General features: G+C 39.0%; 1 protein-coding gene across 4 annotated transcripts in view; it reads right to left on the bottom strand.

Moving 5' to 3' along the window:
• LOC311081722 (guanylate-binding protein 4-like) overlaps window positions 1-15011 on the bottom strand; it is a 42283-nt gene that overhangs the window by 11545 nt on the left and 15727 nt on the right. For all 4 annotated transcript variants that reach the window (XR_014605991.1, XR_014605992.1, XM_084112335.1 and 1 more), the window contains exons 5-7: window positions 4466-4653; window positions 3905-4147; window positions 3113-3393 (exon numbers count right to left, since the gene is read on the bottom strand). Coding sequence is in view for 2 of the 4 variants with exons in the window: in XM_084112335.1 (XP_083968461.1) it covers window positions 3113-3393; window positions 3905-4147; window positions 4466-4653 (712 nt within the window). In the remaining 2 variants the exon portion in view is untranslated. The remainder of the gene's footprint in view (window positions 1-3112; window positions 3394-3904; window positions 4148-4465; window positions 4654-15011) is intronic.

The raw sequence follows: 15011 nt of genomic DNA, 5'->3' as shown, positions 1-15011 counted from the left end.
TCGGTTTCAGATACAATAATTATTACAGCCAAAACAATGGGCCTCATTCACTAATATTTTCTTATTTTTCTTCATAACAGTTGTTCTTGGACAAATACTACAGAATTGTTTAACCAGTGAGTTTCTGCCTCATATTTATGTCATAAATATATGCTTCATATGATATCATACGAGTGCTGTTTTACGAGTGCAAATATGATATTGTTTTTCTACAGCAGTTCAATAAATAAGAAGTTAATATTGTTGTAACGGTTTATTTGTTTATGTTTAGAGTTTGCTTTTGATCTGTTTTTCTGTTCATGTCTGTTTCCAAGTTAAAAGCTACTTTTTATAATGTCTATTTTATGCTTTTCTCATTTTAACACAATAATGACTTTAAATTATCTTTAGGAGGTAATTTCTCAGCCAAATTTGTTGTGTGATTAATTACATTAATTGATAGTGTGACAAATTAGCTCAAAAGGGAAATATATATATATATATATATATATATATATATATATATATATATACTACTAATCATAACACATTATGATCAATTGCAGCCTAAATTTTTAAATCATCTAATAAAGGAAATACATAGCCCATGTATTTGTACACACACACACACACACATATATATATATATATATATATATATATATATATATATATATATATATATATATATATATATATATATATAATTACAACAGATTATAATTAATTATGAATATATAGGCAGGCTAGAACAGCTTTCAGAATAACTTTTAACAGAATTAATTTCAAATCGACTGATCTGTTTGACAGTACAATCTTCTTATCAATTCTCAAGAAAGATTCTTCTTCATATTAATTCTCAAGAAAGATTCTTCTTCTTATCAATTCTCAAGAAAGATTCTTCTTATGAATTCTCAAGAAAGATTCTTGTTCTTATAAACTCTCAAGAAAGTCTATTCTTCTGGCCATGAAGAATAACTTTTATGTTCTATTAGATTACTAACTAAAGTACTCAACAGTATAAAAGCTTGTAGCAAAAAGGGAAGTTTAAAAGGTTAACTTGAAAAAAAAAAGTTGCCGAAAATGTTGTCTCATTCGAAGGAAAGGAAAATGAGCGGACAGGAACAAATGAGCGAAGATGAGCTTGTGTCTTTTAAGGATAAATCCACACCTAGTATGGGTGAAATGACCAATAGTATGTAGGAACTTTTAGCGGAAGAGAGTTTTCACTGTCTCCTTCTGACAGCCTAATTTGGATGTTTTATGATGGTGTCAGAATTGGTAGTTTTTACCCCAAAGGATGGTAAAATATAATATAATGCAATTTTATCATAACATATTAATTAAGGCGTAACAAGAGGAACATTTCGATATCAAATACTATAGAATTGAAAGACATTAAAGGAATGAAACATTCTCACATATGAATGAATATAAGCATTTAAAATGTAACTAACACAACTAAAACGTTGTAACTAGGCTAATTCACTGAACAAAATTATAAACGCAACACTTTTGTTTTTGCCCCCATTTTTCATGAGCTGAACTCAAAGATCTAAGACTTTTTCTATGAACACAAAATACCTATTTTTTAATACCCCAATTTGCCTTTTTTGGGGAGGCAAAAAACCACCATTTGCCTCACGCAATGCAACACATCTCCTTCGCACAGCCATTGAGGAGGAGTGGACCAACATTTCATAGGCCACAATCAACAACCTGATCAACTCTATGCAAAGTTGCTGGATATTGGCAGGACCTGGATCACTCTGTCGTATACGCCGATCCAGAACATCCCAAACATGCTCAATGGGTGACATGTCCAGTGAGTATGCTGGCCATGCAAGAACTGGGATGTTTTCAGCTTCCAGGAATTGTGTACAGATTCTTGCAACATGGGGCCGTGCATTATCATGCTGCAACATGAGGTGATTGTCGTGGATGAATGGCACAACAAGGGGCCTCAGGATCTTGTCATGGTATCTCTGTGCATTCAAAATAACATCAATAAAATGCACCTGTGTTCGTTGTCCATAACATACGCCTGCCCATACTATAACCCCACCACCAGCATGGGCCACTCGATCCACAACGTTGACATCAGCAAACCACTCACCCACACAAAGCCATACACACTGTCTGCCCTGTACAGTGAGAGAACACCTCTCCAAAGTGCCAGACGGCATCGAATGTGAGCATTTGAGCACTCAAGTCGGTTACGACGACCAACTGCAGTCAGGTCTAGACCCCGATGAAGATGACGAGCATTCAGGTAAGCTTCCCTGAGACGGTTTCTGACAGTTTGTGCAGAAATTCTTTGGTTATGCAAACCGATTGTTGCAGTAGCTGTCCGGGTGGCTGGTCTCAGATGATCTTGGTGGTGAAGATGCTGGTGTGGTTACATGTGGTCTGTGGTTGTGAGGCCGGTTGGATGTACTGCCAAATTCTCTGAGACACCTTTGGAGACGGCTTATGGTAGAGAAATGAACATTCAATTCACAGGCAACAGCTCTGGTGGACATTCCTGTAGTCAGAATGGCATTGTGCTGTGTGATAATACTGCATTTTTTAGAGTGGCCTTTTATTGTGGCCAGCCTAAGGCACACCTGTGCAATAATCATGCTGTCTAATCAGCATCTTGATATGCCACACCTGTGAGGTGGATGGATTATCTTGGCAAAGGAGAAGTGCTCACTAACACATATTTGAGAAAAATAGGCCTTTTGTGTACATAGAGTTCATCTTTGACTCATCTTTGAGTTCAGCTCATGAAAAATGGGGGCAAAAACAAAAGTGTTGCGTTTATAATTTTGTTCAGTGTATAATGTGGGGACATACATAAACACAGGAATATTTCATATACATTCTGGGATGACTTAATTATGAGGGCCTTGGGAGAGTTGATCTGAGTTGATTAAGATCTTTTTGAAGTCACATAGTAGCTTCGAGGTGTTCCTGGTTAGCATCTGCCAGACAACTAAAGTGACATAGGGGCAATTTGTTACAGAGTCATCAGCACTTGGCCCTTGATTTACATGGAGTCTAAAAGGTGATTCAGTCCAGATGCTATGAATGATAGATAGATAGAGACAGACAGATAGACAGGAGCTGTACATTATTTACTGGGCATCACCTCTAGACATTTCATGAATATCCCCTCATTGTCCTTAAAGGAACGCTTCATGAAGGATTGAGTTGCCAAGCTGCTGAGACGTTGGTGTTCTGAGGACACTTTCTTCAGTTCCAGAGGGAAAGAGTCCTTCAGCTTCTCCATTCCACTCTTGTAAACCTCAAGCCCCTCCTTCACTGCAGCCTCATTCTCAATCATTGACATGGCGATCACAGCATTCTCCAGAAATGGAACTTCACCACTGGAGATTGTGTCTACGTATGTCCTCACCAGCTGACCAAGAACTTCAGGGAAGGAGAAGGGTCAGACACAAAGAAATTAACTGGCCAGCTATAGATTATTAACATGCAGTCCAGAAAGTGTCATAAACAATGTCATAGCTCAACTGATAAATCAATTTATGCTATTGTATGATATGTATGATATTTTTGTGTGAATAATAAGCATTTGCCACTCTCTTCTGAAGATTAGGAGCTTACATTGTGTCTCCCAGTTCAGTGCAATTACATCACAAATATGGAAGAACATTTTGATTTAGTCTCCCCACTGGTATGGGGCATTATGGTGCAATGAGCACACAACCTAATAAATACAAGCTTAGGTTTTTTAATCAAAACATGGTTCCTCTGTTGACAGCAGTTAAGCAACAGTTACAGGAGAAATGCATGTGTCTGGTTACTACTTCAAAACAGCTGAGCCATTCACTTGTGTAATTGAATATAGTAGATTAATCATTTATGAATGTTTATTTTACAATTGTCACGTCAGATCATTTCATATATCCTATTAAATCACCTCTGCCTGTGACTGTGTGTCCATCTTTCAGCTTTTTCACTTCACTCCTGTCAAAGATGAACTTGCAGAAATTATCTGAGACCTTCTGGAAATCTGGGGAAAGCTCAGCAGGATCCAAGCTCTCCAGACGAGACACATTCTCTGGGTTGGTTGGAAATGGGAAAGTAAAACACTTCCGGGACGGGAAATAATTTCGGATACATTCCCGTGGAAGGTTGAACTCTTTAACTGTTCTTGAAGTGCCTTTAAAAGATACGAAACACCTCTTTGTTAAAGAGGTTAGCAAAATACAATGTTGCCATTACCTTTTCCTTTCGGTTACTTGCAAGCTTGAACAGACATTATATTATAAGTTTAAGTTTAAAGTTTTTTCCAGGCTCAGTGATATTTTCTAAAATTGTAAACATAGAAAGCAGCCAGCTGGTTATGATGGTGTAATGAAGCACCTCAGTATAATACAGACTCTGGCTTTATTTTTTGATTCTGGCTGGCTGTACAGTATCTCTTACACACTATTTTCAATGATGATCAGGTCATTTAAAAGCTCAATTTAAATATTACCTGGTTTCAGGTTCAAGGCATAGTCTAAGTATTGGTCCTCAGTCACGTATTTGCCATTGATTTTATGTTCCAGGGTGAAGTCCCTCACAGCCCAGATGAAACTAGGGAAGAACTTAACAAACTCTGAGTCGTCTTCATCCTCATCAGATGATTTGACCTTTATATACTCGGTCAACTCTGTGACATATCTGGAGATGGTTTAGGTTTGAACATTAAGCAAACAAAGAACACAGAAAACAGCATAGAGGTAATAGAGAACTACATATGTGAATGCCGTGGTCATTTAAAGGAACACTATGTTGTCTTAATGTGTTTCACTGAAGAATTATTTATACTTTGATTCCTGGTAACCTTCATGTGACGGTGGGAGGTGCCCCCTCCCTGTGTGTTGGAGCAGTGTTGGAGAGTAAATAGTATAATTAGTGGCCGCTGCTGTCACAGTAACAGAAGGAGAAGACTCAGGTTAACCCCCTGGGGTCGGCGGTATCGCCGGCGATACCAGCTCGCTTTTTTTCTTATCAGTTCAAAAGAGATTCAAAAATACTCTGTTGACTTTGATTTTACAAACAAATTTCACACATCAATCGATCCTGTTAAGTGTGTATTATTTTTGTGTATACTCACAATAAAAACAAAGTGTTGTTCTTTTTGAAAAAATAAAGAAAAATAAACATGATGCGAGTTCTGCCTACTCTGTGTCAGAGAAGTCAATTCTGAAACGCGTCCGAAAATGAACTGTAACTCAGCGAATACTCAGTCAAACAGGCATACAGACACACAGGCATGAAGCTTGAATTCTCTTCTTTTAAATGAAGTAATTTTTATAAAAAACAAATATTCACAGTTTATGTAATATGTATGAAAAGAGAGAGATGTCAGTCGTTCTCATCTCAGCTCATTAAGTTTTAATTTGACTCCGCCCACGGAGAGCGCGCGCTATTCAAACGCAAATGTGAGGCGATCCATACAAACCTGTGAAACGCCCACATCAGCTGGATAACACACACTGCGAGTTCACTTTTAGACTCATGTACTTTACGACGCTGTGAGGAATACTATCTTGATAATAATCCTGGAAAATTTACCTCAGAAGTTCTAGAAGTTTAATTTCGAGGAGCAAACGGATCCGGCTGAGGAATAGGTCAGTTCTATATCTGCTTTGTTCTAATCGCAAGTGTCTGTACGCAAAAAGACTGTTTAAATATGAATCGCGTTTCTGTGTGTGAATGAATGAACGCACAGATGCGCGCTGTTGTGTAGCTACTACAGCTGGCAAAAATACTGTTTAAAAATGAATCGCGTATTTGTGTGTGAATGAATGAACAGCTTTTACCAATACTCTATTGCTATACTGAGATGAGTAAAAATCGACTACAAAATCGGATAGATTATAAAGTTTTTACAGTAAAATACTGCCACATCAAATAAGCTTATAATGTTGCCCATTTCTGCTCATATGAATTGAATTACGTATGATAAAATGTATACTTTAGTTTTTACAAAGAAAGATTACACTGGAAATATTGTTACAATTTTAAATGTTGTTGTAATTGTATAACCTTTTTAATAAAAAAAAAAAAAAAAAAAAAAATATATATATATATATATATATAAATATACAAGGATAGATGTAAACAAAATCTTAAAAGGTCATTATAAGCCTTCTCTTTAAATAATTTTATTATGCTTTATTAGTGACACATTTGGGTAGAGAATATATTCCAAATCTGAAAATACAGTATGAGAACAATTAACTGCACAATTACTAGAAATGTTTACCTTGGATATTCTACAATTTGCAAACACAATTTGTGGAAAAAACAACAACAACTGTGAACCAATTATATATATATATATATCAGGGTTTCCGTTGTCCGGTAATTACCGGACATTGGCCGGAAAAAAAATGAAATGTCCGACAAAATTAAATCTCTCCGGTCAAATTGTCCGATTAAAATTGCCTAATAATCCCGCCCCCCTAAAACAATCTGAATTTGAGAATACGCCTAAAATGTATAAGCAAAAATACACCGACCTTTGGCTATGTTATAAAGGAATAGGCTCTACCGTTTGAAAGTTATTAAATATTATTTCATGGCTTGGTTGAATTCCAATGTGGAATGCGGTCTGTTATTTCTTGATATCAGACCGCTGCGAAGCACTAGCGGCGCCAGGATTTTGATTGTAGGTGGGCCTCCAGAAAACTGGATAAACCAGTTAAAATAAGCCAAAAATAAATAAAAACGGGTTCCCCTTCATGTCCGTTTCAGCGCTTTTCTGGGCACTGAGGACAGTGACTAGTAGCCTACCTGAATTTAATGCAAAAAAAAAAAAAAAAAAAACCTTAAACAGGATTTTTTTTTGTTGCTTTTTTAATACAATTACAATTTCATTGAATTTATTCTTTAATAAAATTATAGGCCTATTATTTTTAGTTTATTAACAGCAACAACAGTTGTAAAGATGAAGTTGACGATCGCCATCTCCGTAGTGAACGCGACTTTAGAGAGAAATGCACATCATGGATTACATAATCAGAGAGTAGCCTATTTCTTTTCGTTTTAAATTGTTAAAAAGACATTTCAAGCTTTCTTAAGATATATATGTGGAGAGACACTGGGAAGTTCGCTTGAGTAAAAACAATAGGCTTCAGATATTTTAACTGCATCATTTGACCAACTGAACTGAACTGAACTTTGAACTGGTCATCATTTGACCAAGATGGCGCCGCGGATGGCTGCCTCGGTGTGGAGCTCTCCAGTCATTGTGTTGTTTTTGTTCGTTTGTTCTGCGTTTAGTCATTCTTTTCCTATCAGTTTCACCAAAGACGAACTTCTGGACATTAGGAAACACACACCAGACAAGTTTTTTACAGATTTTGATAACTCAGACGTTTTACTGGACATTCTCGTTGGAGGGGCAGCGGTGTTGTTCAAACGCGCGGTCAGACGCAAACGCGGGAAGCGCGCGGGCGCGCTGGTTAAACTCCGCGAGCGCGGCCTCCGCACTGCACTACCCAGTATTCATCTTGCGAATCTCCGATCTCTTCCTAACAAAATGGACGAACTTCTTCTCCTCACCCGCACTATCAAGGATTTTTTAAACTCCGCTGCTCTGTGCTTCACTGAAACCTGGCTGAGTGAAGCCATACCGGACAACGCACTACATCTGCCGGGCTTCCAGCTGTTCCGAGCGGATCGCATCGCGGAACTAACGGGGAAAACGAGAGGTGGTGGATTGTGTTTCTTCATTAACGAAAGTTGGTGTTCAGATGTAACAACACTGAAGAAGATGTGCTCTCCTAATTTAGAGGCGCATTTCATAAACTGTAAACCTTTCTACTCGCCGCGGGAGTTTTCCTCATTCATTCTCGCGAATGTTTACATTCCTCCAGACGCGTGTGTGAGCGCAGCGCTACAACAGCTGGCTGAACATATAGCTGAAATGGAACAAAGGTACCCAGACTCTCTTTTAATCATTCTTGGGGATTTTAACAAAGCAAATCTCTCCCGTGAACTGCCAAAATACAGACAGCATGTTACATGTCCTACCAGAGACAGTAATATATTGGACCACTGTTACACCACGATAAAGAATGCGTATCACTCCGTCCCACGGGCAGCTTTGGGGCTCTCTGATCACTGTTTGGTTCATCTTATACCGACCTACAGGCAGAAACTGAAATCAGCTAAACCTGTAATAAGGACTGTAAAAAGATGGACCAATGAAGCAGAGCAGGATCTACAGGCCTGCTTCGATTGCACTGATTGGACTGTTTTTGAAGCTGCAGCCACCGATCTGGATGAGCTCACAGATACTGTAACATCATATATCAGTTTCTGTGAGGATACATGCATTCCTACCAGGACATTCTTATCATTCACTAATGATAAACCATGGTTTACTGGGAAACTCAAACAGCTTCGTCATGCCAAAGAAGATGCTTACAGAAGTGGGGATAAAATCTTGTATAACCAGGCCAGAAACAGACTGACAAAGGAGATCAGAGTTGCTAAAAAAAGCTACTCTGAAAAGCTGAAAAACCAGTTTTCAGCCAACGACCCCGCATCAGTCTGGAGAGGCCTGAGGAACATCACCAACTACAAATCACCATCCCCCCCATCTGTGGAGAATCAACAACTGGCTGACACTCTCAATGCATTCTATTGCAGGTTTGAGAAGCCCAGACTCACACCTCACACCCGCTCTGATGTGCACTTCACACATCCACCATCACCTCCTGCAACCCCTCTCCTCCCCCCTTCTGCCATCCAACCTGAGCTTAAGGTCTGCGTGGAGGACGTGAGCAGAGTCTTCAAAAAACAGAAGACTAGGAAAGCTTCAGGCCCAGACGGCATCTCATCTGCTTGTCTAAAAGCCTGTGCTGACCAACTGGCCCCAGTCTTCACGCAGATCTTCAACAGATCATTGGAGCAGTGTGAAGTTCCCTGCTGCTTCAAACGCTCCACTATCATCCCGGTTCCCAAAAAAACTAAAATCACTGGACTTAATGACTACAGACCTGTCGCTCTCACGTCTGTGGTCATGAAGTCGTTTGAAAGACTGGTGTTGGCCTATCTGAAGGACATCACTGGACCCCTGCTGGATCCCTTTCAGTTTGCTTACAGAGCAAACAGGTCTGTGGATGATGCAGTCAACATGGGACTGCACTATATCCTGCAACATCTTGACAGACCTGGGACTTATGCACGGATCTTATTCGTGGACTTCAGTTCGGCCTTCAATACCATCATCCCTGATCTTCTCACAGCCAAACTGACTCAGCTCTCCATGCCATCCTCAATCTGTCAGTGGATCTCCAGCTTCCTGACGGACCGGCAGCAGCTAGTGAGACTGGGGAAACTCACATCCAGGACCCTCACCATCAGCACTGGCGCCCCCCAAGGGTGCGTTCTCTCCCCACTGCTCTTCTCCCTTTACACTAATGACTGCACTTCTAAAGACCCCTCTGTCAAGCTCCTGAAATTTGCAGACGACACCACTGTCATCGGTCTCATCCAAAATGGTGACGAGTCTGCTTACAGACTGGGGGTTGAACAGCTGGCTGTCTGGTGCAGTTATAACAACCTTGAGCTGAACACACTCAAAACAGTGGAGATGATTGTGGACTTCAGGAGAAACACCCCAGCACTCCCCCCTCTCACCATCATGAACAGCACTGTGGAAGCAGTGGAGTCATTCAGGTTCCTGGGCTCTACCATCTCTCAGGACCTGAAGTGGGCAAATCACATTGACTCCATTGTGAAAAAGGCCCAGCAGAGACTGTACTTCCTTCGCCAGCTGAAGAAGTTCAATCTGCCACAGGAGCTGCTGATCCAGTTCTACTCAGCCATCATTGAGTCTGTTTTAAGCACTTCCATCACTGTCTGGTTTGGTTCAGCTTCCAAATTGGACATCAGGAGACTGCAGCGGACAGTCCGGACTGCAGAGAGGATTATTGGTGCCCCCCTGCCAGCCCTCCAGGACCTGTACTCTTCCAGAGTGAGGAAGAGAGCAGGTAAAATCATCACAGACTCCACTCACCCTGGACACCACCTGTTTGAACTGTTACCGTCAGGACGGCGACACAGATCACTGGCCACAAGAACATCCAGGCACAGGAACAGTTTCTTTCCACAGGCCATTTCCCTTCTGAACACTTAACATGCCCCCAAGGCATATGCCTGTAAGTGCAATACTCCCACTGTCTAGTGCAATATTCTCTAACTCAGGTGATATTTATATCTATATTATTCATACTACTCAAAATACTGTAAATATGTTTATAATCTGTAACATGCGCTAGACTCCCACTGTCTGGTGCAATATTCTCTAACTCAGGTGATATTTATATTTATATTATTCATACTACTCAAAATACTGTAAATATGTTCATAATCTGTAAATGTTTATTCGGACTAAACCCAACTGTGACCCTACTTTTTTACTTTTATACAATTTTTATTTATTTTTTATATATTTTTATTCTTAGAATTTGTATTACTATGTTTCTTGTTGTATTTGTATTTGTATATGTGCACTGGAAGCTTCAGTACCAAGAAAAATTCCTTGTGGGTGCAAGCACACTTGGCAATAAAGCTCTTTCTGATTCTGATTCTGATTCTGATTTTATGTGGGGAAGGGGGATTGGTTTGTTAAACTATGAATGTGAAACCGGCACCGGCACCATTTTTTTCTAGCGGAAACTCTGATATATATATATTGTCCTTGCATTCTTTCTTGTGGCTCAGTCACACACCTGAATGAAAGGCTCATTACGTATGCAGCCTCATTATGCGGGCCCCATTGTCTCCTCAGGTGTGAATCACGCCCACCCGCATATTGCCTTTCCAAACAAAAAGTGTGTTACAAAATTTAAATCAATGTATTGTTTTATGTGAACGATTAGGCAGGATGATTTTCACATCATTTTGAAGAAAAAACTCTAGGCGACAAAATGCATTATTCAGAAGTCTTATTGACACATATTTAGTATGTGTTTTGTGGCCTTATTTCAGAAATTTTCATTTTTAGTTTTTTCAATAACCATGCATAAACATTATTTTCTCAAAAATACAAACATGTACATACATGTTGCTCACATATTATGGTAGCCCTGTTTGTGCTAAATAGAGTGTAATTATACCTTTGCCATTAATATGTTTATAAGCAACTGAAAAAAGCACAAATGTAAGGGCATGTCAGAACATCTCAAGGACCCCAAAAACACCTTAGACCCCAGAGGGTTAAGGACCTTATCATACACCCGGCGCATTGCAGCGCCAAGCGCAACGCAAGTGTTTTTTGCTAGTTTCAGCCTGACGCAGTTATCCTTTTCATGTCCTGCGCTACATTGTTTAAATAGCAAATGCATTAGTGCCTATTTATGTGCCCATGGGCGTGCAGGTATGAAAATGAGGTGTGTTCAAGCGCATTGTTGGCGCGTTGATATTTTAAGGCAACTGAAATAGACAGGGCCATTGACCAGCAAAAACCTGATCTAAAGTCAACGGCGCAATATTTAATGAGTAATGTGAGCCTATAGGCGGGTCCACAATGTGCGTACATTCTGCTTATTACACACACAGGGAAGTCCAGCAGCACACAAACTAGCCAAATATTAAAAATAAAAAGGATTACAATGTAAAAGATTAATATTGTGTACATAAAGAATGCAAGGACAATATATATATATCAGAGTTTCCGCTAGAAAAAAATGGTGCCGGTCAAAGTGACCGGCAGAGGTTTCGTTTTCCGGACATTTTAATGATATGCCGGTCAAATATCGCCTCTTAATTAGTCAAGTTGAGGAAAACTGGAGGAAGGCTATGTAACTTAAAAAATGACATAATCAGGCCGAATGCAACATGTTTATTAGCCTAACTTTCAAATAAAAAAACGAAAAAAAACCCATGAACGTCCGATTGGCGTCAATCAACGGCAATTGTTTTTACTAGGGTTTCACATTCATAGTTTAACAAACCAATCCCCCTTCCCCACATAAAATATCTGAAGCCTATTGTTTTTACTCAAGCGAACTTCCCAGTGTCTCTCCACAACCGGGAAGCACAACAATGAAGCCGGACTAAAGACAGGTAAGTTTCCAAGGTGAGTAGTTGGGTAAGTCCTTCCATTGGCATAGACAGACCAGACAACGAATGTGAGTGTGGTGCTGGCTTTTATAGATCAGAGCTGATGAGGATGATGGCAGGCTGGTGTTGTGAGTAACCCCCTGGGGTCGGCTATAGTGTCGGCGCAACAAGCTCGCTTTTTTTCTTATCAGTGCAAAAGAGACTCAAAATACTTACAAAATACAAAATAAGTGTTATACATCATTCGATTCGATTAAGCGTATATTGTGTATACTCACAATAAAAACAAAGTGTTGTGCTTTTTGCCAAATAAAGAAAAATATACATGATGCGAGTTCTGCCTTCTCTCTGTCAGTGAAGTCCATTCTGAAAGGCGTCCGAAAATGAACTGTAACTCAGCAAATACTCAGTCAAACAGGCATAAAGCTTGAATTCACTTCTTTTAAATAAAGTAATTTATTAAAAAAACAAATATTCTCAGTTTTTGTAATCTTTATGAAAAGAGAGAGATGTCAGTCGTTCTCATTTCAGCTCATTATAGCTTATTAAGTGCTAATGTGAACACACCCATGGAGAGCGCGCGCTAAATGATCTGAGGCAAACCATGCAAACGTGTCAACGCCCTCATCAGCTCGATAAAACATATCAAGTTGAATCAGACTCATGCACTTACGTCTGCTTCGCTGAGAGGAATAATCCTGGGATATTTACCTCAGAAGTGTGGTTTAGTTTCGCTTCGGGGAGCAACGGATCCAGCTGAGGACTGTGAATAGTAAGTTCTTTATTCTTAAGTGCTTTGTTCTAATCGCGATATGCAATAGTGTATGTAAACCGCAAAAAAAAAAAAACTGTTTAAATATGAATCGCGTGTCTGTGTGTGAATGAATGAACGGCACAGATGTTTACTTCAGCTGTAGTAAACAACAGCGCGCATCTGTGCCGTTAACTCACACTTGCACTTACATTAGTAAACATGTTATTTTAACATGAACACATCTACTAGTTTAGCTTTTAACAAACTATTGCTATACTGAGATGAGTAAAAATCAACTGAAATATGTTGAAATAAAATGTCTTTGTATAAGCAACGTATTAAACTGCAAATTAACATTTATATGCTAATATATCATAAAAAACGATATGTTACAGACAAAATATGAATGTTTAGACAAGATTTCGTTGATTAGTTTTGGATAGATTATAAAGTTTTTACTGTAAAAAAGACAGATCCACATCAAATAAGCTTTTGTTCGACAATTTCTGCTCATATGTTAACCCCCTGAGGTCGGCTATCGCGCCGGCGCGATAGGCTCGTTTTTTTCCTTATGAGTGCAAAAAAAAATCTAAATACTAATATTCATTTTTATCTTATATGCTTGTGTTATACATCAATCGATCCTGTTAAGTGTGTATTTTTTTTGTGTATACTCATAATAAAAACAAAGTGTTGTGCTTTTCGCCAAATAAAGAAAAATAAACATGATGCGCGTTCTGCCGTCTCTCTCAATGTGAAACTCATTCTGAAACGCGACAGAAAATGACCTGTAACTCAGCGAATGTTTGTCACACAGACTTAAAACACATGTCTATACAACGCTTGGAGTCTCTATTTTTAAAATATGTAAATTATATAAAAAACAAATATTCTCTGATTAAGTAATCCGTAAGAAAGCAGCGGCATGTACAGTTTCTCAAACGCGTCCTGATTGCGATTGACATGCAAATGATCCACGCGGCAGAACGCAGACCTGTAAACGCCCTCATCACCTCAAAACAAAGAATTAGAGACTTTGGTAACTTACTCCTCTCTGCTTTTCATCGAGTTTGGAAGACTGTGTTTGTGCTGTGCTGTGCTGTTACCTTGGATTTACCTCAGAAGAACTCGATTTGAAGATGAGAAGATTTTTAAGGTAAGACATGTTAAACTGGTCGTGCCAGATTAAAATGTATGTTATGAAATGAGTTTGGAGTAAAAACATGAACTAAGCCTTATATCATACATGTATATGCATCTATAAATAGACAGAAACATGTTGAAATGTGAACTAGACTGGTAGGCAACCTTTCAGTACTACATTTATATACTTCATATATATTTCACTCAGTTTTGATTAGCTTATGACACTGATTATAATGCTAAAATACTTCCTTATGCGTAATGTAGCTTGTTTGCGAATATCTGCTTAGGTTATATAATGTGATTTAGTGCAAATATATTTCAGCCTCCGGTAAAATATGTGATACTGTCTACATTATATTTTTATATAAATGTTCGGTTTTGGTTAGCCTATGACACGCTTCAATACTGCCTTATGCACAGATGTTTGTGAATACAGGTGTAAATGTTTGAAATGTAGTGATGTGTGTCGTTCGCGAACGATCCGTTCATTGCGTGTCACTAAATGCGTGGGGATACCCATCAACAGATACTCGCGGTGACGATTGTGTTTACATCGTCATAATATAAAAGTAGCCTACCTATTCTTGTGTGAAATGACAAAAACCATCCATTCTGCTTATACAGGAGACACTGCGCAGAGGAGGGTGAAAACACAAGATACATGGAGGACAAAGACATTTCCATGTCTTGCATCTGTGACTGCCTACAACAAACACTTGGGGGGTGTTGACCTGTCTGATCAGCTGTTACAGTACTACACAACACAGCACATAACCATGAAGTGGTACAGTAAGATTTTTCTACACTTCTTGGACATTGCTTCCACCAACTCTTTCATTGTGCACAAAGAGCTACATGGTAACTCCTCCCATAAAGAGTTTATGGAGCAACTTATAACAGAGCTCTGTGGTGTGTCACAGAAAACGGCAATGATTTTTAAATCAAGTGTTGGAAACCGTTGTGCTGCTTAATATATTTTTTATAAGCTGTGATAGCTTTTTCAGGATTCTTTGAATACACATTTTTTTTTATAAAAAAACAAAAGTTTGGTCTT

This window comes from Abramis brama (genome assembly GCF_963993115.1).
Source record: "Abramis brama genome assembly, chromosome: 4".
NCBI classification, from domain to species: Eukaryota; Metazoa; Chordata; class Actinopteri; order Cypriniformes; family Leuciscidae; genus Abramis; species Abramis brama.
This window is presented reverse-complemented; position numbering and strand designations above follow the sequence as displayed.